Raw genomic sequence first — 24,581 nt, 5'->3', positions numbered from 1 at the left:
CGAGGACAATCCAGCCAAGGTGCTTATCCTCACAAGGGTCACGGGAGTTCCGGATCCAATCGCAGCAAAAGGTGGACAACATTAGACAAACATTAAAAAATAAACAGTTTGGTGTTGGGGGGGCGGTGTAGGGTTGGTTTAATGTCATGCTGCAGAGGCGACACGATGAAAAAAGGGAGCGACCGACCATTTTTGCCTTTGGCCACCAATCACGGACGTCACCTGCCGCCGTTGCAACACCTAAAGAGCCCTGCCGGTGGCGGCAAAGCGCCGTCACGGATCCAATAGTGCCGCTGAAAAAGGAAGAAGAAGAAGAAAATGCGGAAGCAGAATGCAGGAAAAAAAGGCAGGCAGGCAGGCAGGCAGGCAGGCAGGCAGGCAGGCAGGCAGGCAGCAGGCAGGCAGGCAGCATGTCTCCACCTGGAGGGAAGATCAACAGACCCAAAACGGTAAAAAAAAACAAACAAACAAACAAAAGTCTTCGAAGAAACACACGGGGAACCGAACTCTTCCTCTTTCCTATAGGCTTCGTGTTTGATCCGAAGTGCGGGCATGAGAAATGTGATTTTAGCACGCGAGGAGGAATACTGTAAATGGCACGTGTCGAAACTCAAAGCTTGGAGTCACAAGTCGCAATCGGCTCGTTGTTGAATGACGGAATGTACTGTCGACACAAATACTGGATGAGGTCTCATCTCGGGACTCCGCGACTCGTGTTGTCTTTTCTCCTCGGAGCCGCCGTTAACGCGACCTTTTTGTGTGTGTGTGTGTGTGTTAGGACTTGGCCAAGAAACTCTTCAAGCGCCGCCGCGTCCTCGGGCGACAGAGGAGGAAGAAAAATCAGATTGTCGGCGCCGTGCTGGACGAAGGCCTCATCACCGTCCATCACCTCAAGAAGAGGAAGTCGGTAGTAGTACTCCGTTCCGATGACGTGAACTCGCTCTAAAGTGTGGCCCGCGGGCTGTTCCTCACGCAGCACCAGCCCGCGGGCCAACATCACTTTGTCGGGGAAGAAGAAGCGCAAGCTCATCAAGCAGCTGCGCAACCTCCAGAAGGACAAAGCCGCCATGGAAGGTGACTCCGCCGCCGCCGCCGGTTTCTGTCTTTGCGAAATGCCCGGGACGCCCCTTTTCAAGCTCGTCGTTGAAACGCCGAAGCGGCCTCGCTTCCTGTGAACGCGCAGAAACGGGATGCGCTCGTGTCGCGAGGCGGCTGCGCTTTCAAGTCAAACTTGAAACTGGGCACGCGCTCGCATACAACAATTGGGGGGGGGGGGGGAATGGATTTGGGCGTCGCGGGACCTTTTCGGGGCGGCCGCGGTGTAGCGTGATGGAATTTCTCATCGTTTGTGTTTGCCAGTCGAGGCTGCGGCTCCTCCACCCGAGAAGAAGAAGAAGAAGCCGCTGAAAAAGACGCCCGGCGCCTGTCAGGACGTCGACATGGACCCCGCGGAGTGAACCGGTCCGCGTTCCGCACGGACGCCGCGGAAAGGGAAGCATTTTCGCGTCGTCGCGCCGAAGCACCTTTTCGCAAATTTGAAGTGCGGATCGCGTGTATCGCACACGCTGTATAGAACCTGGACAGACTTTCATTTGGGAGCAGTTTTTACAAAACATTGAATAAATGTCACCATTTCTGGTCTTATGTTTACAAACTAGAAAAGAGAGACGTCACAGGGGTGGGACGTGCCGTTAAAATCCAGCGCTCTTTCGTTTTTGAAGCCTTTTTACTGTGCGGTACCAAAGTTTCGTAGTGGAGTTTTATTTTGGTGAGGGCATAAAAGGCCTGGCACAAAACAAAGTCAAATTTAAAAAAAAAAAAAAAAAAGCTTGCAAATGTTTGAAAGTTCCAGCACGCCGGTGTGCTTGTTCATGGTCCACTTTGTTGTGTCGCCTTCAGTCATTAGTGCGTTTCCTGCTTCGGAAAACCAAATGGCTTGATGGAAGGGAAAAAAAAAAAAAAATGCGACTGGAGCACAAATCACATGTTCTGGACTTCAGAGACTTGGATTTTGAAATCCTGAACTGCGTGGTGGTCGCTCGCTCGCTTTCTCCCCCCCCCCCCCCCCTTACAATACACACGCTCAACATGGCCGCCACGGAGGAATAAAATAAATGTAGCAAGACACGAAAAAAACGGAACTAAAACGAAGAATTGAAAATGAGACGGAAGAAAAGCATTCATATAAATACATTTGAAATGATCAAAATCGGGATTCTAAAAATAAATGAAGGTGCAATGGACAGAAAAACAAATGGAAAGAATTCAAAGTAGAAAAAAAGACTAAAGTCATACAAGATCAAATCCAAAATGACGTCACTGTCCTGAAACCAAGTGCGCGTGGGAGCCCCCCCACCCGAAGACAAAGCCAAAAATGGGTCACCCGCTGGAAAGCGGACGCTGCAGGGCGGTGACGTCAGCGGCACGAGAAGCAGCGAAACAAGACGAAGACAACCGGAACCAGAACCGAGCGCGAGCTAGCGTTAGCTTCCTTCCGGTGGATCGACGACTCCGCCTCTCGATCCCTTTTCATTTCTGGAGAGTTGGCTCGTAATGTGACGTCACCGGAGTCCAATGTCCGCCGCGCTCGGTCGTCGTCGACGCCAAAGTCCTTCGGCCGGCGCGCACCTTGCTTGAGTCCCAAGTCCCGAAGACGAGGATGACTTGATGATCGGCGCTTTTTCTCTGCAAACTTTATATCATTCTTTATATATATATATATATTTTTTTTTTGGTGGGGCTCGCCGAGCACAAAGAAGATTTTCTTTTTGCTCTTCAAGCGTCCTCGCGACCCAATCAAAGTCCGCAGAAGGTTTCGAGGAAGACCGCGTCGCAGTCGGTGTCTTTTGGCCCGGAAGCGTCTCCCAGAATGTCCACCTGACATTAGGGACGAGCCCCCCCCCCCCTCCTTTTTTTTTTTTTTTTTTTTCATTTTTGATTTCGTTCTGGCAAGCGCGCGTTTCCTCGTGCGTGAACTCAACAGAGGCGCGTCTCGTGCTTGAGCCGACCGTCGTTCGGCCATGACCCCGGCGCCGGCCCCGGCCCCGCTGTTTCTGCTGTTTCTGCTGCTGCAGCTGCCGCCGCCGGGCCGCTCCGAACCCGAGCGCTGCGTCTCCATGCAGCACCGGAACGCCACCGTCGACGCCAGGGCTGCGCTCGCCGTCCCGGGTGCCGCCGTCAACGCCCGCTCCCTGCCGTTCGAGCGGGACTGCGTGCTGGCCTGCTGTTCCCAGCCGGTGCGGCCAGGTGAGTGCCGCCGCCGCCGCCGCCGCCGGGTCCTCGGCACGTCATCGGCCTCTCTCTCTCTCTCTCTCTCTCTCTCGCCCTTTACGCAGGCGCCCGCTGCGACGCGGCCGCGTTCGACGGCGACAAGCGCGGCGGCGACGACAACTGCTTCCTGTATCGATGCCCGGGGGGTCGCGGCTGCCCCCTCGCCGAGGCGCCGCCGCCCGTCAGCGCCTACTACGTCTTCAGAGGTGCCGACTTCCTTCCTCCTCGGTCACGTGTCAGCCGGGCGCGTCCGACCCCTGCGTTGGCCCCGATCATCAAGTATCGTCTGGTCAAGTCAACAGCCATTTCTGGTTCCATTTGGACCACGATGCCGGGAACTTTTCCGCTTTGTGTCAGGCCCAGAGTAGCCGGAGCCGTTGTTAAGAAGTGGCTTTTGCTTTGCATAGTAGAGGTTTCAGTTGTACTGTATCCAAGTCCAAGACAGGTTCAAGGTTGAGCTTGTCTTGTTGTTTGTCATTTCGCTTGCATCGGTGCTGATTCGCCAGCTAACAACCAGTCGGAGTGATGGGTTGTCATCGAGGGGCCGCTGATCCGATCACACGTCAGCTAATGAGTGCGACAGGAACGCGTGGCGTGGCGTGGCGTGACGTGACGCCAGCTGTTGTGACTTTTGTCATCGTGTCTTCATTTCCTGTTTGGTGTTGTCGCTTCCCCCCTAGACGCGATCCACCCGAGCGCTCTCCGTCCAGTCGCCGCGACGACCGGCTTCGCCGCAGCCCGCGTTCCCGTCGGCACGACGATGACGACGGCGCCCGGCGGGACCGGCAAAAAACGGACAAAAAGTCATCCGGCGAATGAGCGGGCGGGTCCGAGGACAGCCGACAAAGGCCCCGCAAGCGTTCCGCCTCCGACTCCTCGTACCACGCGTCTGCCTCAGACCGCCGCCGTGACTCCACCCCCTGCGACCGGGACTTTGGGCCCCGTGACCGCGACTCTAAAATCCGCTGTGCCTCTCGCCACCGAGACGCCCCTCGCTCCGACCACCGCGACTCCTCCGACGACGACCCGAAGTCCGCCGCCGACGAGCGCAACTCCGAATACGACTGACGTGACTCCTCCCCCTCCCACGTTGACTCCTCCTACGACCGCTGCGGCTCCGCTTCCGAGCGCCGTGACCACGACTCCGACCCAAGCCGCCCCTTTGACGTCCAACGTGCTCCTCGGCCACCGCGCCGACGCCGCCCAGAACGCCAGTGTAGAAATGGCGTCAGGGGCGGGTCCTTGGAAGAGCGGCGCGGTGGCGTTCCTGGTGGCGGGCGTGGCCACGCTGCTGCTGGCCTTGGCGGTGGGCGGGCGCAAGGCCATGGACTCCTTCGACAGGCGCCATTACACCAGGCTGGAGCTCCACGACCTCCACTACGACCTGTGAACCGTCTTGACGTCACGCGACCGCTGCAATTTTGACTCGGGAGGCCGATCGGGACGCACGTTGACGTGTCGAAAGCAAAGCCCCGAACGCTCGCGACGGGATGAAACTCAGGAAGACGACGACATTTCGGACCGACTTGAGACTTTGCTCTTGACCCGCGGGCGGGGCCCTTTTGCGGCGCATGTTCGGAGTCCGGATCACGATTGCTGGGACTTGTTTTCTCCGTGCTACCGTGGCGACGTGTCCATTTTTTTTTTTTTTTTTTTTCAAAACTCCCAATGAGGATAAATGGGCCGCTGTCCATTTTCACGATAAACCGATTTGCTTCTCCTTCAACTTGTCTCGACCTTTCCATCGATCTGTTGGGATCATGTTCAAATGAATATTTGTCACAATCAAAGGGCATACTTAGCATTTTTCGGGCCACGTTTACCTTCTGTACTCTTTATTTTATTTTTTTTTTTTGTTTCACTCAAGCAGAAGCAAGTTTGGAATAGTTTTTGGACTCACAGCAAGGCCCGGTCCAAATTTCCACAGAACTTTTCATGACCATCGCGGTGTCGTGACCTCACCTGCATGTTTGCATTCTGGCTTTGCTGTTGTTATTTTAGCGGATGAAATACTTTTTTTTTTTTTTTTTGGAGGGGGGGGGGCGCGCTTTTCTTGGCTATTCCGACGCCGCAGTGTCACCCCTGGGCCACAAGGTGGCGCCAGCGGCAGGCCCACATTTTGTGTTTTTCTTTTAATAGTTGATTACTTTGTTCATAGTTGTCAGATTGTTGTATTCATTCCAACGTTGAACTTTTCCAATCACGCGAGCCTTTTTGCAAAACTTTCCTTCTTTGTTGCGTGCATGAAAAAATGTGATTTTTTTTTTTTTGTTCTCACTGTGACCTTAAAAGCAAAAGTCATTGATCAGTTATGATTGTGTAATCGGCAAGTGAGCCGCCGTCACCTACTTCTACTTTAAAGGAGAGTCCAGCTCGCTTTTATATCGTTGTGATTGACTTGGCCGAAGTGAACAACAACAACAAAAAAGTAATAGAGTATCCAGTACTGTTGCCAGTTTATTTACGTTCAAACGACGCCATGAAGAGCATCCGAAGAATGCAGCGATTTTCTTAACGTTGGCGTGATTTGACTGAGTCGATGGGACCTGGTGGTGCGTGGTTATTATAATCATGATCATAAATCTGTACGATAACAATCGTGTACTTCGTGCGTTTCGGCGCCCGCATGAAAAAACAAAACAAAACACACACACAAAAAAAAAAGTTAGTCCAAGTTTGCAGCGATCCAGGCGGGAGAGAAAGTAGTCCCTGTGGAATGTGAGCGCGTCGGCGTGCGGAAGGGCTCCCGTCTCCCTGCGCCCGTCAGGGATGGCTTTTCCTGGCGTTTTGCCTTCGAACGAGGGCTGTTTCGCACACGGTTCGGTTGAAGGTCGCGGTTCTTTTTCTTCGCTCGCCCTTCGAGGAGGGCCATCGGCCGACAATAGCGGAGCAAACGTGGGGGGGGGGGGGAAGCGACGGCGGACGGATACGGCGGAGGCGTCGCGCAGGACAGTGCGTTGGCCAGCTTCTGCTTCCTTGGGAGAGTTGCACAGTCGCCGTCGTCGTCGCACTTAGCAAACAAGCCAACAAGAAACACAACAAAGGCGACAAAACCACAACCGGGGCGAACCATGGAAGAAGGCCCGACGACCATCTGAGCGAGTTTGAGCGCACCCCGAACGAGCCGCGAGGGAGGGAGTCGGTCCACAGGGTTCGAGGCCGCCGCCGCCGACGACGACGACCAGCGCTGCTTGGGCGTCGCGATGTTTTGCCTCGCTGGCCGCTGACGAGCAACGAGAGGCGGGCGCCAGAGCCGAGAAAGGCGAGAAAAGCGGCGGAGACGCGCGGGCGGCATGGCTGTCGTGCTGCGGACTCTGTTGTTGGCCACTTTTTGTCTGCGCCTCCGAGGTGAGTGCGTGGCGCGGTCGCGGGCGCCCCGTTCAGTGGGCCCCGAAGCGCGAGACCGAGCGGTCGTGGGTGGTTCGGCTTGGGCTCGTGTCGCCGACTGCGGGCCCTTTTCGTCGGCGCGGCGGACGAGACGCCGTGCTAGCCTGGCCTAGCCTAGCCTAGCCTAGCCTAGCTTAGCCGCGCTCGGCTAGCAGCGCGAAACCACAAATGGCTTCCTGCACTCTCACTTGTCCACTTTGGCCAAGTTTGCTGGAAAATGAGATCGCCGCTCGTCCGCCGAGGCTGCTGCGCTCCAACTTTACTTCAAATACCCCCCCCCCGACCCCGTCCCCCCCTCCGCGCTACCCCCCGACTCTACTTCTTCATTGTTTCGCTCTCACTTTTTCTTCATCTCTACTTTCAGCCACTTTTTATTCTTCTTTCTTGCACGGCTCCCGAACACATCGGTTGGGTATTCTAAATGGAAAATGCACTTTTTCCTGTCAATCTGCAAAATAATGGTTTTTTTTTTTTCCGTCCCCCTCTCAGAAAAAAAAAAACAAACTTTTGTTCTAAAGGGGGGGGGGGGATTCAGCCCAACAACATTCTGAGTGTCTTGCGTGCACTTTTTGACAGAACAAGTCCAGTACGTTGGGGTGAACCATGTCAGTACAGGTGCATTCCAGTGTTGTGTCCTGGAACGAGAAAATGTTTCAGGAGGGCTGTGATGAGAAGTCCTTCTATCTTGATGTTCGAAAAGCCAAAGAGCTAATCATCCAATTTACATCTCTGTAGATTTATCGGACTGTCTAAGCAAACAACGTGATGGTTATAATAAATTCCTCATTGGCTTTGTTCCGTGAGTGATTTCAAATGCGGTGAGCAAAAAGCAAGACTAGACAGTTGAAGCTTGCACTTCCAGCATGGGAACAGCTGATTTTATTACCTGTGACCCCCCAATGTGACAAAAATCCAATCGACAAATAAATTCACAATCATTGACCATTTCGATAGGTGTGAGTCACAAAGACAAGCAAGCGGTCGCAAAGTGGAACCTTGTCAGAACGGGGGGGGGGGGGTCGTCTGATACCCCCGGTACATTCAGACATTTTTATTTTGGTGGCCATATGCACTCATATTCGTGTGAACTGATGAAATTGTGTGGTACTTTTATCTTGGTTGTTAACTATTGCGAGGTTTTGTCTTTTCTCCAACTTTCGTCCCCTGCTAAGAGCGACTTGCACGTTTTGTGGTGAAAACGCCAGAAAATTTGTCCCGAACGGTTATTGCTTGACGTCGTCGCGCCAAGTTGACCAACGCGCCCGTCGTCTCCCCAGGTGAGCCGCTGCTGCTGTACGCCAACCGGCGGGACCTGCGCCTGGTGGACGCCGCCCGCGAGCGGGCCAACGCCAGCGTGGTGGTGGGGGGCCTGGAGGACGCGGCGGCCGTCGACTACGTCTTCTCGCGGGGGCTCATCTACTGGAGCGACGTGAGCGAGGAGGCCATCAAGCGCACCGTTTTGGACCCGTCGGGAGCGGGCGGCGGCGCCGTCCACACGGTGGTGCCCGGCCTGGCCTCTCCTGACGGTCTGGCCTGCGATTGGTTGGCCGCTAAACTCTACTGGACCGACTCGGAGACCAATCGCATCGAGGTGTCCGAGCTGGACGGAACCTTGAGGAAAGTTCTCTTCTGGCAGGAGCTGGACCAACCCAGAGCCATCGCCTTGGATCCCGCACGAGGGTTAGTCCCGCTCGTCGGTCGGCAGGCTGCCGCGTCGTTTTTTTTCTGACTTCCTGCTCCATGTTCCCAATGCTCCCGTCGATTTCCAAAGTTTCCGTCCGTCTGTCCTCTCTCCCGCTGAGCTTGAGCCCGTCGCCAGTCGGAGCCCGAAGGACGCGATTGTTCCCGACACCCGTCTTAGCGAGGGCCCGACCCATTTTAGCTGAGGTTTTGCCAATGAAACGCTGACAAAGTCCGACTTTGCGATGAAACGCCATTCAGCGTCACAACGATGTCCGTGTGCGGTCCGTCCATCAGGTGGCGATCGCGACTCCGTGGCCCAGAACATTTTCACGCTCCCGTCCGCAACGTACTCAGAATGGATCCCTTTGGTCCAAATCCTTCCGTCTCTTTCCAGTCTTTCCATTTATTCCAGAAGGCTTTTCTTCAAACGACAATGTGAAAATCACGACATTTCCTGACCCGCGGGACGCGATCGGCCGTCGTGGTTGTCGCCGTGTGTTGTGAGGAAATGCAGGAAGGGGATCAGGTGGTCTTGACGAACGGGAGGAGGAAACCCCAAGAAAAGTCGGTTTCACGTCGGTTGGGACTGACCCAAAGGGCGACCGCTCGGTGTGGCCTCGTCGTTCTTCTCTCCTTCTGAGCACGTCTACTTCGCTTTTACCCGAGCGAGTGCGCTCGTGTCAGCTCGACGTCCCGGCGGTTTTGTTTGTGGTCGCCTAGCAACAGTGAGTCTGCATCCTCATTGGATGGAGGCCGTGACCGATGGACGGTGTGTGTGTGTGCGTGCGTGTGTGTGCGTGTGTGTGTGTGCGCGCGCGCGCCCTCGCAGGTTCATGTACTGGACGGACTGGGGCGAGATCCCCAAGATCGAGCGGGCCGGCATGGACGGGACCAACCGCTCCATCATTGTGGAGCGCGACATCTACTGGCCCAACGGACTGACGCTGGACTACGAGCAGCGCAAGCTCTACTGGGCCGACGCAAAGCACAATTTCATCCACAGGTGCCATCTGGACGGCACCAACAGGTACGGAGCCGTGCGCCTGCGACAAAAACCTCAAAAGTGTGTCATGCGTGACAAATGTACAAAAAATGTGTGTGTCTTGCAACAAGAGTATGCGCACACCAAAAAAGAAAAAAATGGTGTTATCGTGTTGTGTCCTTTGGTCGGTACTGATAGAAAATGGACTTTATGGCTTACAGATGCGAGTTAGGTTTGCAACAGAAATGACGAACTTTGAACTCCGCAGGTAACCGACGCTAGGATATTGCGGTCGTAGTACTTTTCCTCCGCGGTCGGATATTTTAGTGGTACTACTTTTCCTCCACCGTGGCCGTCGTCTGCTCGCCGTCGCTCGGCTCTTTGAAAGTTTTCCGGATTTTCTTTTGGCGAGCGCGACTTCCTTCCTCCCTCAGCACGTTCGCGGCCGCTGGCGATTATTCGGTCACGCTGCGTGACTTTCGTTCTTGACGGTTACACTGTCGCTCGCTCGCTCGCTCGCTCGCTCGGATCGGCCCCTTTCAAGATGTGGACCGAGATTGGAAGAAATTGCTGCGCTTTGTATGTTCGTTCGTTTGTCATTTGCGGCTCGGGAATGGTCCACATGAGCAGCGGTACAAGATTTTTTCTCAGAATGCCTCAAACAGCCGCTTCGCAGCGAGAATTCTGAAAATCGGAAGACGGCTTCCGTCGTCGTTGAATGACGAAGTTGACGTGTGGCTGTTTGCGGCGTCCCTTCAGGGAGGTCGTGGTGAAAGGGGAGCTGCCCCACCCCTTCGCCCTCACCCTCTTCGAGGACACGCTCTTCTGGACCGACTGGAACACGCACTCCATCCACTCGTGCGCCAAGCACAACGGCGCCGACCAGCGCGTGGTCCACTCGGACATCTTCTCGCCCATGGACATCCACGTGTTCAGCGCCAAGAGGCAAACCCAGCGTGAGTAGCCCCTCCCCTCGTCCGGCGTGATGACCCCCACCCCACCGCACCGTTGACCTCTTTGTTGCATTTTGTGAGAAGTGCTCCCGCTAAAGTGGCCAGTTTTGAAGCCGTTGCTGGGACGGTACACGGGCCGGTCCCGTTTTGGGGACGTGCGCCCCCGCCGCGCTCAGGTCTCCTGGATGAGTGAAATCGAGGGCAATCGTTGCCCGATCAAAATGATCATTTTGCATATTGTGCCAAACATTCAAACAACCCAAATTGTCTCTGTGACTTCTTTTTTTTTTTTTTTTTTTTTCTCCCCCCCCCATCTTGGAACTTCACTTGCAAAAACAGAACTGTCAAGCGATTGCCCCCCCCCCTCCCCCTCCTATTAAAAGGGGAGGGTATTAATAACTAACTGTGGGTGGCACAAGGTCACTGGATTCATTTATTTTCTGTTGTTGTTGTTTTTCACTTTGACTTCCTGTTGCGTCCCGCCGAACGGCAATGTCCTAATTTTCCTGGTTGTGCCTCCAGTGAGCACGCCGTGCTCGCTCAACAACGGCGGCTGCTCCCACCTGTGCCTGCTGTCGCCCGACGAGCCCTCCTTCCGCTGCGCCTGCCCTACCGGGGTGCAGCTGCTGCAGGACGCCAAGACCTGCCGTGACGGTCAGCTCGCCGGGACGCCGCCGTATGCTTGTGGATTCTAAATGATTCCGATTCTGACCTGAGAATGAGCTCATTTACAAACGCATCAAATTAGGACTAATTTAGCTCCCCTGACCCTTGTAAGGTTAAGCAGCTTGGAAAACGCACTGGTGGCTGACTAACAGACGCTCACAAGTCCTCGTAATTCGGGAGTCCGGAATGATTATGAATGCGCTTCCCGTCTGTATGACGACCGGTTGAGGAGAGCTGGAATAGGCTTGCGCGATGAATGGCGGTTTAAAAAAAAAATGGATGGATATTTATTTGTTTATTTTTACAAGTTTATTCCTCTTTCTTCACCATGGCCCCCCAAAAACTTTAGTGGAATCAAGTTGTGTGCATGCGTCCGTTTGTGTGTCTGTCAAACATCCCCTGCGATGTCTTTCACTGAGTTACATGAACCTCATTTTTTTATTATTCCTGGCATTATGTACTTTAAATTCTAGTGAGGCCCTGTAGCTCAGTGGTTAGAGCACTGGTTTGATAAACCAGGGGTTGTGGGTTCGTATCCCACTGGGGCCTCCACTCCCTGAGAAGGGTCGCGTCAGGAAGGGCATCCGGCGTAAAAATTGTGCCAAACATATGTGCGTTCATCTGAGATGACACGCTGTGGCGACCCCGAAAGGGACAAGCCGAAAGAAACTTACTATGTACTTTAAATTCTCATTTTTGTGGTTTTGGAACGGATTAGGCCATTTCCACGTGAAAAGCGCTTCTACTTCCGGATGGTGCCACCGTATTGTTTTAACACGGATTATTTTTGTTAGTGGTCGAGGCCCAATGTGATGCGCATCATCATCACGAGGGTGGCGCTCGTTGAGGTGAAACTTGAGTGGGCGGGGCTTTGGCGTCTTTCCCCTCCTTCAATGTGCGCGTTTGTTGACGTCGCAGGCCCCACGCGCATGTTGCTGTTGGCCCGCCGGACGGACCTGCGCCGCATCTCGCTGGACACGCCCGACTTCACCGACATCATCCTGCAGGTGGACGACATCCGGCACGCCATCGCCATCGACTACGACCCGGTGGACGGTTACATCTACTGGACGGACGACGACGTGAAGGCCATCCGCCGCTCCCTGCCCGACGGCGCCGACGCCCAGTTCGTGGTCACGTCGCAGGTCAACCACCCGGACGGCATCGCCGTGGACTGGATCGCGCGGAACCTCTACTGGACCGACACGGGCACGGATCGCATCGAGGTCACCAGGCTCAACGGGACCATGCGCAAGATCCTCATATCCGAGGACCTGGACGAGCCCAGGGCCATCGTCTTGGACCCCGTGGCCGGGTGAGTAAAGCCCCCCCCCGGTTCTTCCGGCCTCGCGTTGATTGTGTTTTCGTTCTGGAATTATTTTGGGTCACACACTCCACACGTTGTTCCGCGGGTGGTTTTAGGAACTCGGTGACTGTCGCGGTTATAGCAGTTCCGTGGAAAGTTAAAAGTGGACGTCGGCGATCTCCTCAGTGGACACCGACTTTGATAATTGGGGGGGGGGGGGGACTTTTTTTTTTTTTTTTTTTTGCTGTTCTCCGCCATGACAGCGGACTGAATGCGTTTGATCCTAACGCGACTTCGCCTTTGATTGTGGAGAGGCAGCAGAAAATGTGGCGGGTCTCTGACGCGAACCCCGGTTGTCCTTCAGGTACATGTACTGGACGGACTGGGGCGAGGTCCCCAAGATCGAACGGGCCGACCTGGACGGGACCGAGCGGGTGGTGATGGTCAACACGTCGCTGGGTTGGCCCAACGGCCTGGCGCTGGACTACGACGAGCGCAAGCTCTACTGGGGCGACGCCAAGACCGACATGATCGAGGTGAGGCTCGCTCGACGAGCGCGTGGGCAATTTTTCGGCGAGGTCACAGGTTCGGGTTCCAAGATGCAGATGAGAGAAAACTTTTCTTGATTTATTTTTCCTATTGTTGAAAGCATTTGAGCACGTGCCTTTTTTTTTTTTTGTTTGTTTCTGGTCTCGGTTCTCGGCTGTAGCGTTTTGAATCGATTGCTGGCGCTTCGGGTTTCACTTGTGAAGTCAACACGAAGCCCAAAGAAGTGCCGATCGGCGGTATTGCAAAACGTTTGAGCGGAGTCGATCCATCCGTTGGGAATGCCCGCAAGAGGAGAGAAAGCGGCGCCGTCGAAGGTGTCGGCCGAGGCGATGAAGAAACACCCGAGGGCCACAATGGCTGACCTCACCGGCGACGGCGTCCTCGAAGCTCGATAAAGGTCACGTCACGTGACGGACGTTTGCGGAGCCGCCTCGCGGGTCTTTATCGGGGATGGGAACGCACGACGGGAGCGGCGGAATCCATTTCCATTTTTTTTTTTTTGGCGGTCGACGGACGGAAAACTTCATCTGAACTATTTGGGTTGGGTCCATCCAAAGCACTGCGGCGGCCTAACAGAGGCGCTTCCATCAAGTCCGTCACCGGACCTGAACTCGGAAGAGAATGCGTTTGACCTCCTCCGCCAGAACCCAAATTGGCTGGAAGTGCATTTTGGATGAATGGGTCGCACGCGGGCTTGGAGCCATGATTGCAAGGGAGGGGTTGATGCCCGAAACGGTCATTTCGTGGCATCTGTTCCAACACGTGCAATTGTTTTGTTTGGATCTTTTGATTCCAAGGCCCCGCCCAAAAACGGAGGAATTGCCCTCAACCTCGACCTCGCGGTGACGATGTCTTGCTCTCCCCGTTCTTGCAAGTGTGGCTTTTCTCCGCTTTTTCCTCCCACATCCCCAAAACATTCTTGCATTCATGGAAGACTCAAAATTGCCCCATCGGTGTGATTGCGAGTGTAACAGCTGGTTTTGGCTCCGGCACTCCCGCGACCCTCGTGGGGTTAAGCGGTTCGGAAAATGTTTGTTGTGGGCGGGTCCATCTGAACCAAATTCAAAGCCCTCCAGCACGCACGCAGTTGCAGATACTTGACGGTGTTTCCGTTTGAATTGACTTCATTTTTGGGGGAGCCGCTGACTTGTCTTCTCTTCCAAAATCAAAATGTCTCGATTTGAAATGGAAGTGGTGGAAGGTCAGAGGACTGGACAGCAGTTTTGAGGTGGCGGGTTCAAATCCGGCTTCCCTGTGCGGACTTTGCGGGTACTGGCTCGGGTTTCCTGGCACGTCCGCAAAACACGTGTGGAAGTTAATTGAAATGGTGCGCTGGTCTGAACGTGAGCGCGAATCTGGCTGGCGACAAGTTGAGGGTGCAGCTGAGAAAGGTGCCCGTGTGAGGATAAGCGGCGCAGAAGGTCGGATATGGCGGATCCTGCGCAGTTTTCTCTCTCCCAGGCGGCGACGGCTCCTCACGCGATCCTCGCCCCCTTCGCCCCCCCACCACCCCACCCTCACTCTTCCATAACGCAACTCTGGCTTCATTCTCTCTCTCTCTCTTTTTTTTTTTTTTTTTTCTTTTTCCCCTCTTTCGGCGGGCAGATCCCACATCTGGTTCCGATTGTGGCTGCGCTGCAGCTGCGGTGGGCTCTGTTGAGAATAGAAGCAGAAATGTGAAACATCGCCACACTGTGGTCAAACCTTTTGGCTCACCATGGAAACTTGTTTTGTTTTTTTCTTATAGATTTAGACCCTCTCTATATTTATATACGCTGTACATAGACGTGTACACTAATCTTGCACTTTTTCCACAGTATATCGTGGGGTTTCTGTTTGATAGAGTGGGTGAGGGCCTGATTTTAAGTCATAACTCTTCCCCCCCCCCCCAACCCAAACCCGCACATCGCAGATCTCCACCTATGACGCATGAATGTGGAATGCAGCCCCAGAATGAAGGCGTGTCGAGCGCAGGTTGTCCACGAGGTGTCTTGACAATTCAAGAAAAAGCAAATGAGGAGCCAAATCTGTTGATATTCTTCCAAAATATTGGAAGCGTTGTCGATGGGCGTGACCGACGCGGGCTGTCTTCCGTTGTTCGACGTTCCGTTTCGCCGAGTGTGCGAAGATCAGCGGCGTTGTGCTTTTTCTCTCCGAGTCTGAGAGTTGTTGCTTTTAAGGTCCCATTTCCGAAAGCAGAAATTTATTTATTTTCTGGTACGTCGCGTATGATTGGTTGGTTTCGAGCACGTTTGCCTCAAAAGATGTCAACACACCTCCGGGAGGAGACACATTCCAGAGTGAAGCGATGTCGGCGACTCGACGCCGAGACCAAGTCATGTGACCGGCAGCCGCAGCCGAGCGTGCGATTTACGTCTGCGTCGCCAGGAACGCGGGAACTTGTGCGGTCCGTTGAACGGGATCGTCGGGTGCTGAAGCCGTGACGCAGCCGAGGGAGGTGTGCGTGTCCGCGAGTTGCGCAAGCTCGCGCGTCGGCGGCTCCGGAGTCGACTTTTTCTTTTATCGGCCCGATCGGATGGGCCAATAATTGCCGACCGCTTTTAATGGCGTCATTTGCCCGTCCCATCGACGACGTTTCTCTCGTGCGCTGCAGAAGATCTGAAGCTAAAAGCCACTTTATTTGCATTTGTTTTTTGACACAGAATCGTAACTATCTGACGGCCAATAGTTATTCAAGAATGGGAGAGACGAGTGGACACGGAATGCGCAGCTCAAACTCCTTTCACGATTGCACCATGTCAGACTTGGGCAATCCAGTTTTGTCTTCCGAAGGGCGTCGGATATTTACCGTTGTACGTCAAAAGACACAACTATGTAAAAATCAAGAAACTTTTGAATTCAGATGTACTGCCCACGACGGCAACGCGAGGTCAATCTCTTCTGCGAATTTGGACATTAAAACCGATCGGCCGATCATCAAAAATTGCCAATTTATCTTCACGTCCGATCAGTTTTATTGATTCCGAATGTTATTGCCCCCTTGCTGAGTCAGCGTCGTGGTGTTTGCACAACTGTATCGTACTTGCCCCTGTCACTGTGTGTGTGTGTGTGTGTGTGTCTTTTGACAGGTGATGAACATGGACGGGACCGAGAGGCGGGTTCTGGTCGAGGACAAACTCCCGCACATTTTCGGTTTCACGCTGCTGGGCGACTTCATCTACTGGACGGACTGGCAGCGCCGCAGCATCGAGCGCGTTCACAAACACACGGCCGAGCGCGAGATCATCATCGATCAGCTGCCCGACCTGATGGGGCTGAAGGCCACCGACCTCCACCGGGCGCAAGGTGAGCACGCGGACAAGTTCTTAACCCGGCAACCCGCGAAAGGTGAACATGGGGAATATTTTCAGACGGACAGAAATTAATTTCTCGGTAACTCGACTTCCATTGCCTTCCAAATGATCGAGAACGTTATTTTCAACTCTTGGTGGCAACGGGGACCGCTGCGTCTCAACGGGGTTCAAATCTCGTGGGTCCTCCCCGGGGGGGGGCGTCCTGCGGTTGGATCGCAAAGCAAGAGACGGACGCGAAATAGGAGGCCGACTCGCTCTAAGCGCAGCCGCACGGTCACTCGTGTCAGAAAAGGCCAGGATGGGTCGATCAAGCGACGAGACAAAAGAGAAGTCGGGCTCGCGCGATGGCCCAAAACTGCCTGGATCGCGATCAATGGATCGAGCGCCTTCCGACCAACCGGGCTCATCGGTGCATCATTTGCTCCATAAAAGGAGGCCTAACAGGAGAGCCAGTCACGTTCGGACCTCTGCGTTCCCCTGACCTCAACCCTACCGAGCAGAAGCTCCACAAAGTTCAACGGGCTAACCGGCGACTTCCCGTCCTCAGGCGGCAACCCGTGCGCGGACAGCAACGGCGGCTGCAGCCACCTGTGCCTGTTCACGCCGCGGGGCGCGCAGTGCGGCTGCCCCATCGGACTGGAGCTGATCGCCGACATGCGCACGTGCATCGTGCCCGAGGCCTTCCTGCTCTTCTCGCGTCACACCGACATCCGGCGCATCTCGTTGGAGACCAACAACAACAACGTGGCCATCCCGCTCACCGGCGTCAAGGAGGCCTCCGCCCTCGACTTTGACGTCACCGACAACAGGATTTACTGGACCGACATCACTCTCAAGGTCGTCGTCGTCGTCGTTGTTGTTTTTTCAACCTCGCGGGTGCGAGTTTGTACCTTTTTGTGCGTTTTGTGTGAGAAGCGCGAGTAAGCCAAAGTTTGCGCGCGTCCTCGCAGACCATCAGCCGGGCCTTCATGAACGGCAGCGCCCTGGAGCACGTGGTGGAGTTCGGGCTGGACTACCCCGAGGGCATGGCGGTGGACTGGTTGGGCAAGAACCTGTACTGGGCCGACACGGGCACCAACCGCATCGAGGTGGCCAAACTGGACGGGCAGCACCGGCAGGTCCTGGTCTGGAAGGACTTGGACAGCCCGCGGGCTCTTGCCCTGGACCCGGCTGAAGGGTGAGCGAGGAGTCACGCTGGCAACATTTCCGCCGTTTTGCTCACGCCCGCCGTCTCCTCCTCAGCTACATGTACTGGACCGAGTGGGGCGGCAAGCCCAAGATCGACCGAGCGGCCATGGACGGAAGCGGCCGTGTCACTCTGGTGGCGGACGTGGGCCGAGCCAACGGACTCACCATCGACTACGCCGAGCGGCGCCTGTACTGGACCGACCTGGACACCACGCTCATCGAGTCGGCCAACATGCTGGGTAACGGCCGACGCTCCGCCTCTCGGGACCGTGAAAAGAACGACTTTAGAAACGCGGCAGCAAATGACAAATAATTCGTGGCCTCCGGTTTCAGGCGCTCAATAGCAAGTGAAAACTTGGCCCGGACAGGTGACGACTCCTAAAACTCGACTTTTTTCACATGCTTTCAACCATTCGGTTTATGCGGCCATGTGGCTAATTTGTGCATAATTTTTTTTTCTTTCTCCCCCCCCCCCCCCCCCCCCCAACAGCCGCAAGGGGGCACTCAAGCGAGTGAGACCGGTGGAATATTTGTGCCGTGGAAGTGACTTTTACCGGCCCGGCCCTGATTGTGCCGTGCTAGCGCGTTACTGCCGCGTCTCGGTGATTTTTTTTTTTTTTTTTTTTTAATTATTATTTTTATTTTTACCGGTATGTTGTTGTTTTTTTTTTTTTTGTTTTTTTTTTTAAACTCTCCGTGTGCCGTCTTTGTTTGTAAATATCTCTCGTTTCAATGTGCGCACTTGCGGCGTATGTATGCACCAAATGGGATTTCCTTTCCAAATGGACTGGCTGCTCTTTTTAGGCCGTGAATTACGGTAGCTGCGGATGGTTAAACAACTCGTCGACACGTCTCAGACGCTTTGGAGGAAATAACAACTCAGGAAAACTTAGTCACAAACAGTCGGTGGGCAGCCGACGAAAACGGGTCACACAACGAGTCGGACGCGTTTCCTTTCGTTTCCAGGTCAGGACCGGGAGGTGATCGCCGACGACCTCCCGCACCCGTTCGGCCTGACCCAATACCAAGATTACATCTACTGGACGGACTGGAGCCAGCGCAGCATCGAGCGGGCCAACAAGACGAGCGGCCAGAACCGCACCGTCATCCAGGGCCACCTGGACTACGTCATGGACATCCTGGTGTTCCACTCGTCCCGGCAGGGCGGCTGGAACGCTTGCGCCTCCACCAACGGGCACTGCTCGCACCTGTGCTTGGCGGTGCCGGTCAGCGGCTTCGTGTGCGGCTGTCCCGCCCACTTCTCGCTCAACTACGACAACAAGACCTGCAACGGTGAGCGCTCGGCCCGACGACGACGTCGTGTGCGCTCGCGTCGCGCCTTGCCTTTTGCTTTAATCCGGGTGGTGGGCTTTCAGCCCCGACGTCCTTCCTGCTATTCAGCCAGAAGACGGCCATCAACCGCATGGTGATGGACGAGCAGCAGAGTCCCGACATCATCCTGCCCATCCACAACCTGAAGAACGTCCGCGCCATCGACTACGACCCGCTGGACAAGCAACTGTACTGGATCGACTCCAAGCAGAACGTGGTTCGGCGCGCTCAGGAGGATGGCAACCAGGCGGGTTCCGTTTGGGGGTGGGGGGTGAGGGGTGGGGGGTTGGGGTTCTGTACGGTACAATGTGGTCAAAAGGTGAAGAGCGAATGAAAGTGGTTATTTTGGGGAACTCACCGATTACCAACATGATGCAAACGACTAGAAGCGACGTGTGGAGCAAGGAGCGCTCCGGAATTTCGCCTAACGTGCGGCGTCTCTGTTTGCGTCAGCAGAGCATGACGGTGGTGTCGGGCTCCCAGATGTACGACCTGAGCATCGACATCTACAGCCGCTTCATTTACTGGACCAGCGAGCTCACCAACGTCATCAACGTCACGCGCACCGACGGCGGGCGGGTGGGCGTCGTGCTGAGGGGCCCCCACTACAAGCCGCGCGCCATCGTGGTCAACCCCGAGAGAGGGTGAGTGAGTGAGTGAGTGAGTGAGTGAGTGAGTGAGTGGGCTGGGCTGGGCTAGGCTGGGCTGGGGGCTTTCTTTGTTTCGGAATTTGCTTCACACGTGAAAGTCATTTGGTGCCGCGTCTTGCTCTCTCTCTGCCAGGAAACTTTGAAGCATTTCAACATGTTTTTTTGCAGGTACTTTTCTCCCCCGCCGTTGTTTATCCTCCAGCTGCTTTGTTTGGCGTGCTAATTGCGGCCTTCGCTTGGGCCAGTCATCTGCGTGCGGTCCGCAGATGTTGCGCTCGCCTCCGACATTCCACAAGTAAAACAGCCCAGCGGGCCCAGAAGAAGAAGAAGAAAACGCAAAGTCCCGCGGGACGCGCAACTGCAAAGAACGTTGAACCAACTTCGTTCTTTATGTTGACGCCGCGGGTTCAATTCCAGCCTCACCTGTGGGGAGTTGGGCCGGCGTGTGTTTTCTCTCGCTCGTGCCGTTGCCTCCCGCGTTCCGAAAGCATTGAAGGAGGACCCGTGACCCGTGTTAGGGTGAATGGATGGATGGTTTTATAGAGTACTTTTCTTTTGTTGTCTTTGTCATTGGAACGAGCAAACGAGTCCATCGCATGTGTGCACGTTATAAAAGAGCCTCTTTCGATAATAATGCAGGAGTTGGTTTGGGTCGACTGGGCCTTGAAGACAAGACTTTACTTGCAACGTCTTTACGGCTACCGAACTCGGGAAGCTACGACCCGCGGGGATCGCTTTTCGAAAACGTTCACCCGAAACCCCGCAGGAACTCGGAACAACCGTGAACTGTCGCCGATTCCGTTTCGAAAGCAAAAAGGCTTTGCTCCAATTTATGAAAATCATCTTTACTCCGTTGTTGAGAAAAAAAACCCCAAAAACAAACAAACAATTGAAGTCGAAGAAAGTGACGGCCCTTTTTTTTTTTTTTTTTTTTTTTTTTTTCCCTCTGAGTGGGTGCGCCCCTCGGACATATCGGGGCTTGGGTTTCTCCAAAGTCTGGCTCGGGGGCGGTTTTTGGCCCGCTACTCTTATTCGAATCGGCCACTCCGTCCGAGTGAGGAAATAGGAACGACGTCGGATCCACGTTGCGAATGAAAGGTGTCTCGCAAATCCGACAAACTGAGCGGCAAACTCCGGTTGCTTCTTTCTTCCTGTCAGTGTTTTGCTTTTGGGCCGATTGGTGACATGAGAACGGGCAATTTGTGTGTGTGTTTGATCAGGTACATGTACTTCACCAACCTGGTGGAGCGCTCGCCCACCATCGAGCGCGCGGCGCTGGACGGGACGGAGCGCGAGGTTCTGTTCTTCAGCGGGCTGGGCAAACCCGTGGCCCTGGCGGTGGACAACGAGCTGGGCAAGCTCTTCTGGGTGGACTCGGACCTGCGGCGCATCGAGGGCAGCGACCTGTCAGGTACGTGACGTCGAACTCGGCCCGGCGCTCACCGGTTCTGCGGCCGCCCTCCGTAACCGCTTCCTGTCCCGGGCTCCCCTGAAGCCTGTCGGGCCAAACGTCCAATTTGTGGCATCTTTGAAGAAGTGCGCGGGTTGCGCGCCAGTTTCGTTCGGTGGAGCCACTTGAGCGTCGGGGGTACGTTCCAGGGGGCAGAAGGGCCACGCCACTCTTTTCAAAGGAATTCCACTCGGAATGGAAACTCAAGTTCAGTCGCGTGCTTGTTTGTCCCTCTCAGTTGAAGTTCAGTAAATTGAAAGAGCGCCTTAAATGTTGTCCCCTAACGTATCGCGCGATATGCCATAAAATGGAAATTAACATAACCGTGCCGGTCAGAGGTGCCGTGGGCGCAGAACGGCAGCCGCGGGACTGCGCCCTGACTTGCACGAGTAGTTGAGCGCCGCCGGGCGGGACCGTGGGCCCGATCGATCGTGTGCGTGAGTGCCGGAAAATGGAATTTTATCGTGAATATGAGCCTTTGAGGAAGTGCGTCCACGGAAGACCGTGAGCGTTATTCTCCGGTCTGTTCAAGAAAGCAACTGGAAATGGGGACTCGCCCGCTTCAAACTGAGTTGCTCTCCCATTTTGTCGCCCGTGTTCCCGACCGCCTTGTTTTGTTTTTCGGGTCCTCGCCAGGCGCCAACCGCGTGGTGATCGCCGACTCCAACATTCTGCAACCGGTGGGCCTGACGGTGTTCGGCAAGCACCTGTACTGGATCGACAAGCAGCAGCAGATGATCGAGCGGGTGGACAAGACCACGCGCGAGGGCCGCACCAAAATCCAGGCCCGCATCGCCTACCTCAGCGACATCCACGCCGTGCACGAGCTCGACATGAGGGAGTACGGTGAGTCGTGCGGACGTTTCCGCTGCGGCGGGACCGTCGCGTAGAGGAAGCCACCAAGCGAGCCATAAATGACTTGAACAATTGTGACCAATCGACCGGGCGTCGCCCGCCCGAATGAATCGGTTGACGATTTGGGGACGGGGGGGGGGGTTGGGGTCAGCAGTTCCGATGACGCGCGCTGGTCGTCTCGCGGCAGGTAAACACCCGTGCACGTGGGACAACGGCGGCTGTTCTCACATCTGCGTGGTCAAGGGCGACGGCACCACCCGCTGCTCCTGCCCCGTCCACTTGGTTCTGCTGCAGGATGAGCTGTCCTGCGGAGGTGACCGCTTTCTCGCGCTCGCCCGTCGCTCCGGCCCTCGCTGACTCGGCTCCCCGACCCCTTCAGAGCCTCCCACGTGTTCCCCGGAGCAGTTCTCTTGCCGCTCCGGCGACGTGGACTGCATCCCGCGGTCGTGGCGCTGCGACGGCTACCCCGAGTGCGACGACATCAGCGACGAGGCGGACTGCCCCGTCTGCTCGGAGAGCGAGTTCGAGTGCGACAGTCGCCAGTGCGTCGAGCGCAGCCTGAGGTGCAACGGCGAGTACAACTGCCAGGACCACTCGGACGAGCACGAGTGCACAGGTGAGAAGCCGGACAATCGCCCGGCCCGCGGTCAACCTTTGATTCCTTTGGCTGCCTTTCAGCGCACTGCCCCTTCGACCAGTCGCCGTGCGCCAACGGCCAGTGCGTCGCCAAGCACAAGAAGTGCGACAACAACGTGGATTGCGCCGACGGCTCGGACGAAATCGGCTGCTGTGAGGTCTTCGCCGCAGGGGCGCGGCCTCCTTCTCGTCGTCTTCCCGTCCGTCCGTCACGCTCTCGCTCTCGCTCTCGTTGCAGACCCCACGGAGGAGCCGCCCGCGCCCAACAACACCGTCGGCTCCATCGTGGGCGTGGTGATGGCGCTGTTCCTCGTAGGCGCCGTGTACTTTGTGTGCCAGCAAGTCCTGTGCTCTCAGAAGAAAGACGACGGCGAGACGGTGACGGTGGTGCCCGGGCCGCCCTCGGTGCAGCTGGGTTACGTGCCGCACCCCGCCTCCTTGCCCAGCTCGCTGTCAGGTGAGACGGCGCCGGCCGGCCGCGCGCCGAGAGAAGCTGCTAACCGCCCGCCCGCCCGCTCCTCAGTCATGTCCGAAGGCAAGTCGGCGATCGGCTCCTTGAGCATCACGGGCGGGAGCAGCGGCCCGCCGTACGACCGCGCCCACATCACCGGCGCCTCGTCCAGCAGCTCCTCCAGCACCAAGGGCGCGTACCTCCCTCCGGTCAGAAGCCGTTCCCGGGGGAAGTTCCGTCGGACGTGGGAGGAAGTGGCCCGCAAATGATGCCGCGTTTGCTTTGTGACAGATCCTGAACCCGCCTCCCTCCCCCGCCACCGTCCGCTCGCTGTACACGCTGGAGTTGGGCTACTCCTCCAACAGCCCGTCCACGCACCGATCCTACAGGTACCAGCGCAACCCGTCGGCTTCCGGGGGAAAAAAAAAAACAAAAAAAACTGATACAGTTTGCTCAAATGTTAACAAATTTAGATTTGCTGCAAGTTGTATTTTTATATATATATATATATGTGACTTTAGACAAGTTTCTGAAGTCACGCAAACACAATTCTGGCCGTTTTCTCCAAATGAGTTTTTGTTGTCCTTTTCAACTCACGGCTGCTAAGTTTGCCGCACGGTTAAACGTGCCGCAGGGTTCGCAGCGCCCGAAAAAAGTAGCGGCTTGCGGACCGGAGAATAAAGTTGGTTCCGTCCTTCCGCCCTTTGATTGTTTCGCTTCCGTGGAACGCTTTTCCCGTCCCGTGTTTTTCCCCCAAAAAGCGAGCGGCTGCCTTTTGAAAGCGGGCCTCTTGTCGTCCTCAGCTACCGGCCGTATACGTACCGCCACTTCGCCCCTCCCACCACTCCGTGCAGCACGGACGTATGCGACAGCGACTACACGCCGGGGCGCCGCGCTCCGCTCAAGACGGTCGGCGGCGCCCGCGCGCCCGCTGGGGCCAAAGGTTACGGCAGCGACCTCAACTACGACTCGGAGCCTTTCCCGCCGCCGCCCACGCCGCGCAGCCAGTACCTGTCGGCCGAGGAGAACTGCGAGAGCTGCCCGCCGTCGCCCTTCACCGAGCGCAGCTACTCGCACCACCTCTACCCGCCCCCGCCCTCGCCCTGCACGGACTCGTCCTGAGCGCGACCCCCCCCCCCCCCCATCCCCTCCAGTGTAAATAGCAATTGTGCATAAATGAGGTTAAAAATGGGAACGTCAGGCCGGCTGCTGCGGAACATTTGTACATTGAAAAAGAGAAAAATGTATTTATATATTTTCTATACAGTGTTTACTGATGATGAAACTATAGAGGTTTGTATTCAGACATTTGTACATTTTTTTGAAAGAAAATCTTTTATTCAACTCACACACATAGAAGTTGCCTTAAAGGACACGACGCCAAATACGGACAAAGCATCCGCCATTCCAGCCAGCTGCCAAGGGGATGGTTCGTCGCTCGCCCCCCCCCCCCCCCTCCCAAAAAAAAAAAAAAAAAAAAAGGAACCCCACACCCACCACCACTTCGGACGGGACTGAACCCAAAACGCGTCCCCTGGTGAGCAGCCATCTTGTGCCTGATCGGTGGGACGGGAAGTATTTTTGTAGCACAACTTTGTGTAATTTATAAGCTAAAGCGTGTAGACAAGAAGAAGACGAAGAAGAAGAAGAAGAAACCTTGTAAAGTCGTCATTCCTATTTTTCTACGCAAAGTCGCGGCAACCAAACGTGACAATCTCGACCTGCGGAAAGTTCGACGTTGGGCGCACGCGTGATGGACGGATGACCTTTGAACTCAAAGCTGTCGTTCTTCCGCCGCGTTGTGATAAAGTTTGTGAAGCTGTTGGCTTGTTCTCGTCGGGAAGGTTCCCGAAAGTCCAAATGAAGACGTGTCTGTCTCCTGTTTTCTTTGGTTTTCTTCCTGCAAGCA

At 55.4% G+C, this 24,581-nt stretch overlaps 3 protein-coding genes across 5 annotated transcripts; all 3 read left to right on the top strand.

Moving 5' to 3' along the window:
- Positions 1 to 270: 270 nt before the first annotated feature.
- On the top strand, positions 271 to 1,703 carry c20h11orf98 (chromosome 20 C11orf98 homolog). 3 transcript variants are annotated; one of them, XM_061806365.1, is made up of 5 exons: positions 271 to 358; positions 410 to 449; positions 779 to 903; positions 977 to 1,074; positions 1,360 to 1,703. In XM_061806365.1, exons 2-5 carry the CDS (start codon positions 411 to 413, stop codon positions 1,455 to 1,457), a joined length of 360 nt encoding a protein of 119 aa, XP_061662349.1. In that variant the 5' UTR covers positions 271 to 358; position 410; the 3' UTR covers positions 1,458 to 1,703. The 3 variants fall into 3 exon arrangements, with proteins under 3 accessions (XP_061662349.1, XP_061662351.1, XP_061662348.1); XM_061806367.1 differs by having other exon boundaries at positions 275 to 374; XM_061806364.1 differs by having other exon boundaries at positions 293 to 449; positions 1,360 to 1,663.
- Positions 1,704 to 2,753: 1,050 nt separating this feature from the next.
- mansc1 (MANSC domain containing 1) lies at positions 2,754 to 5,797 on the top strand. Its single transcript, XM_061806363.1, has 3 exons — positions 2,754 to 3,246; positions 3,336 to 3,476; positions 3,951 to 5,797. The coding sequence occupies exons 1-3, from the start codon at positions 3,021 to 3,023 to the stop codon at positions 4,658 to 4,660; spliced, it is 1,077 nt and encodes a 358-aa protein (XP_061662347.1). The 5' UTR covers positions 2,754 to 3,020; the 3' UTR covers positions 4,661 to 5,797.
- Positions 5,798 to 6,224: 427 nt separating this feature from the next.
- Positions 6,225 to 24,555, top strand: lrp6 (low density lipoprotein receptor-related protein 6). The gene is made up of 23 exons (XM_061806341.1): positions 6,225 to 6,618; positions 7,935 to 8,337; positions 9,170 to 9,367; positions 10,082 to 10,278; positions 10,798 to 10,929; positions 11,860 to 12,256; positions 12,612 to 12,783; positions 15,886 to 16,102; positions 16,658 to 16,947; positions 17,061 to 17,287; positions 17,353 to 17,537; positions 18,265 to 18,591; positions 18,675 to 18,877; positions 19,087 to 19,274; positions 20,501 to 20,691; positions 21,367 to 21,576; positions 21,773 to 21,898; positions 21,965 to 22,201; positions 22,264 to 22,374; positions 22,460 to 22,678; positions 22,745 to 22,881; positions 22,964 to 23,061; positions 23,476 to 24,555. The coding sequence occupies exons 1-23, from the start codon at positions 6,564 to 6,566 to the stop codon at positions 23,792 to 23,794; spliced, it is 4,839 nt and encodes a 1,612-aa protein (XP_061662325.1). The 5' UTR covers positions 6,225 to 6,563; the 3' UTR covers positions 23,795 to 24,555.
- Positions 24,556 to 24,581: the final 26 nt, after the last annotated feature.

This window comes from Syngnathoides biaculeatus, chromosome 20, assembly GCF_019802595.1.
Source record: "Syngnathoides biaculeatus isolate LvHL_M chromosome 20, ASM1980259v1, whole genome shotgun sequence".
Classification (NCBI taxonomy): domain Eukaryota; kingdom Metazoa; phylum Chordata; class Actinopteri; order Syngnathiformes; family Syngnathidae; genus Syngnathoides; species Syngnathoides biaculeatus.
This window is presented reverse-complemented; position numbering and strand designations above follow the sequence as displayed.

Bases quoted from the DNA above. Each gene is read 5' to 3' on its own strand.
- c20h11orf98 (XM_061806367.1), top strand. From the start codon at position 319: ATGCGGAAGCAGAATGCAGGAAAAAAAGGCAGGCAGGCAGGCAGGCAG. The intron at 904-976 runs GTCGGTAGTAGT...TTCCTCACGCAG, and splicing joins CATCACCTCAAGAAGAGGAA to CACCAGCCCGCGGGCCAACA. The intron at 1,075-1,359 runs GTGACTCCGCCG...TGTGTTTGCCAG, and splicing joins GGACAAAGCCGCCATGGAAG to TCGAGGCTGCGGCTCCTCCA.
- lrp6 (XM_061806341.1), top strand. From the start codon at position 6,564: ATGGCTGTCGTGCTGCGGACTCTGTTGTTGGCCACTTTTTGTCTGCGC. The intron at 10,930-11,859 runs GTCAGCTCGCCG...TTGACGTCGCAG, and splicing joins CGCCAAGACCTGCCGTGACG to GCCCCACGCGCATGTTGCTG. The intron at 22,679-22,744 runs GTGAGACGGCGC...CCCGCTCCTCAG, and splicing joins CTTGCCCAGCTCGCTGTCAG to TCATGTCCGAAGGCAAGTCG.
- mansc1 (XM_061806363.1), top strand. From the start codon at position 3,021: ATGACCCCGGCGCCGGCCCCGGCCCCGCTGTTTCTGCTGTTTCTGCTG. The intron at 3,247-3,335 runs GTGAGTGCCGCC...CCCTTTACGCAG, and splicing joins TTCCCAGCCGGTGCGGCCAG to GCGCCCGCTGCGACGCGGCC. The intron at 3,477-3,950 runs GTGCCGACTTCC...CTTCCCCCCTAG, and splicing joins CGCCTACTACGTCTTCAGAG to ACGCGATCCACCCGAGCGCT.